General features: G+C 55.6%; 1 protein-coding gene across 3 annotated transcripts in view; it reads left to right on the top strand.

Annotated features, from left to right (window-relative positions):
* Positions 1–57: 57 nt before the first annotated feature.
* The window catches only part of atad1b (ATPase family AAA domain containing 1b), an 8,757-nt gene continuing 6,909 nt past the window's right edge, over positions 58–1,905 (top strand). For all 3 annotated transcript variants that reach the window (XR_004569120.1, XM_034217616.1, XM_034217615.1), the window contains exons 1-4: positions 58–341; positions 803–901; positions 1,172–1,292; positions 1,499–1,699. Coding sequence is in view for 2 of the 3 variants with exons in the window: in XM_034217616.1 (XP_034073507.1) it covers positions 168–341; positions 803–901; positions 1,172–1,292; positions 1,499–1,699 (595 nt within the window). In the remaining variant the exon portion in view is untranslated. The remainder of the gene's footprint in view (positions 342–802; positions 902–1,171; positions 1,293–1,498; positions 1,700–1,905) is intronic.

The following is a 1,905-nucleotide window of genomic DNA, read 5'->3' as shown; positions in this document are numbered from 1 at the left end:
TCCTCCCAGTATACTCTCCCCAGTGAATAACACTGGTTATAAATCGTTGTGTGACTTCATGAGACCTTGTTGTTGTTTCTCTGCAGGTGTGTTACTCCCAGTACTCCCAGTGCTCCCAGTACTCCCAGTGCTCCCAAGTACTCCCAAGTCCTCCCAGTGTCCCCACCATGGTCCTGGGGGAGGTCCCGGTGGAGAACATCGCCCGTCCTCTGGGCAGGAACGAGGTGCTGGGCCTCATCTTTCGCCTCACCATCTTCGGAGCCGTCACCTACTTCACCATCAAGTGGATGGTGGACGCCATCGACCCCACCAGGAAGCAGAAGCTGGAGGCGCAGAAGCAGGTGAGCAGGGGCGGGGCTTAGGGACAGGGGAGCAGGGGGCGGGGCTTAGGGACAGGTGAGCAGGGGGTGGGGCTTAAGGACAGGGGTGCAGGGGCGGCTTAGGGACAGGTGAGCAGGGGGCGGGCTTAGGGGCGGGGCTTAGGGACAGGTGAGCAGGGGGCGGGCTTAGGGACAGGTCAGGGGGCGGGGCTTAGGGACAGGTGAGCAGGGGGTGAGCTTAGGGACAGGTCAGGGGGCGGGGCTTAGGGACAGGGGGCGGGGCTTATGGACAGGTGAGCAGGGGGCAGGCTTAGGGACAGGGGGCGGGGCTTAGGGACAGGTGAGCAGGTAGAAAATGTAAGAAGTAGAAAGTAAAAGCTGTCAGAAAAATAAGTAGTGGAGTAAAGTACTGATACCAGAGACATGTACTTGAGTACAGTACAGACAGGAATTCTCCACTGACTCTGTGTTGTTGTTTCCAGGCGGAGAAGTTGATGCGTCAGATCGGAGTGAAGAACGTGAAGCTGTCAGAGTACGAGATGAGCATCGCAGCTCACCTGGTCGACCCGCTCAGCATGCAGGTAACCTTCTGTACCTTCATTGGTTCAGTTCAAACGGCTTCAGAGGGAACAGAGAGACACCTGTGTGTGTGTGTGTGTGTGTGTGTGTGTGTGTGTGTGTGTGTGTGTGTGTGTGTGTGTGTGTGTGTGTGTGTGTGGTGTGTGTGTGTGTGTGTGTGTGTGTGTGTGTGTGTGTGTGTGTGTTGTGTGTGTGTGTGTGTGTGTGTGTGTGTGTGTGTGTGTGTGTGTGTGTGTGTGTGTGTGTGTGTGTGTGTGTGTGTGTGTGTGTAGATCACCTGGAGGGACATAGCTGGTCTGGACGAGGTGATCACTGAGTTGAAGGAGACGGTGATCCTACCGGTCCAGAAGAGACACCTGTTCCTGGGCTCCAGACTGCTGCAGCCTCCTAAAGGTAAACACTGCGCTCCTATTGGCTAGAGCTCCAACACATTGTACGTGATAGGCTAAGGGGCGGGACATCTGTAAGCTGTTGACCAATCACAACAGAGCAGAGGGTGAACAGAGGTGCTGCAGCAGTGTATAAAGAAGCAGTCAGGGAACAAGTGTGCTAGGAGGTAAGGGATCATGTTCTGAACCTGCTTGTCGTCATGGTAACAGGCGTGTTGCTGTACGGGCCCCCCGGCTGCGGGAAGACGCTGATCGCCAAGGCGACGGCGAAGGAGGCGGGGTTTCGGTTCATCAACCTGCAGCCCAGCACCCTGACAGACAAGTGGTACGGAGAGTCTCAGAAGCTGGCCGCCGCCGTCTTCTCTCTGGCCATCAAACTGCAGCCCTCCATCATCTTCGTGGACGAGATCGGTGAGACACACACACACACACACACACACACACACACACACACACACACACACACACACACACACACACACACACACACACACACACACACACACACACACACACACACAGACAGAGATCACACACACACACACACACACACACACACACACACACACACAGAGATCACACACACACACACACACACACACACACACACAGAGATC

This window comes from Gymnodraco acuticeps, unplaced genomic scaffold (genome assembly GCF_902827175.1).
Source record: "Gymnodraco acuticeps unplaced genomic scaffold, fGymAcu1.1, whole genome shotgun sequence".
In the NCBI taxonomy this organism is placed as follows: domain Eukaryota; kingdom Metazoa; phylum Chordata; class Actinopteri; order Perciformes; family Bathydraconidae; genus Gymnodraco; species Gymnodraco acuticeps.
The sequence above is the reverse complement of the archived record's forward strand: the minus strand, read 5'-3'. Positions and strand labels throughout refer to the sequence as shown.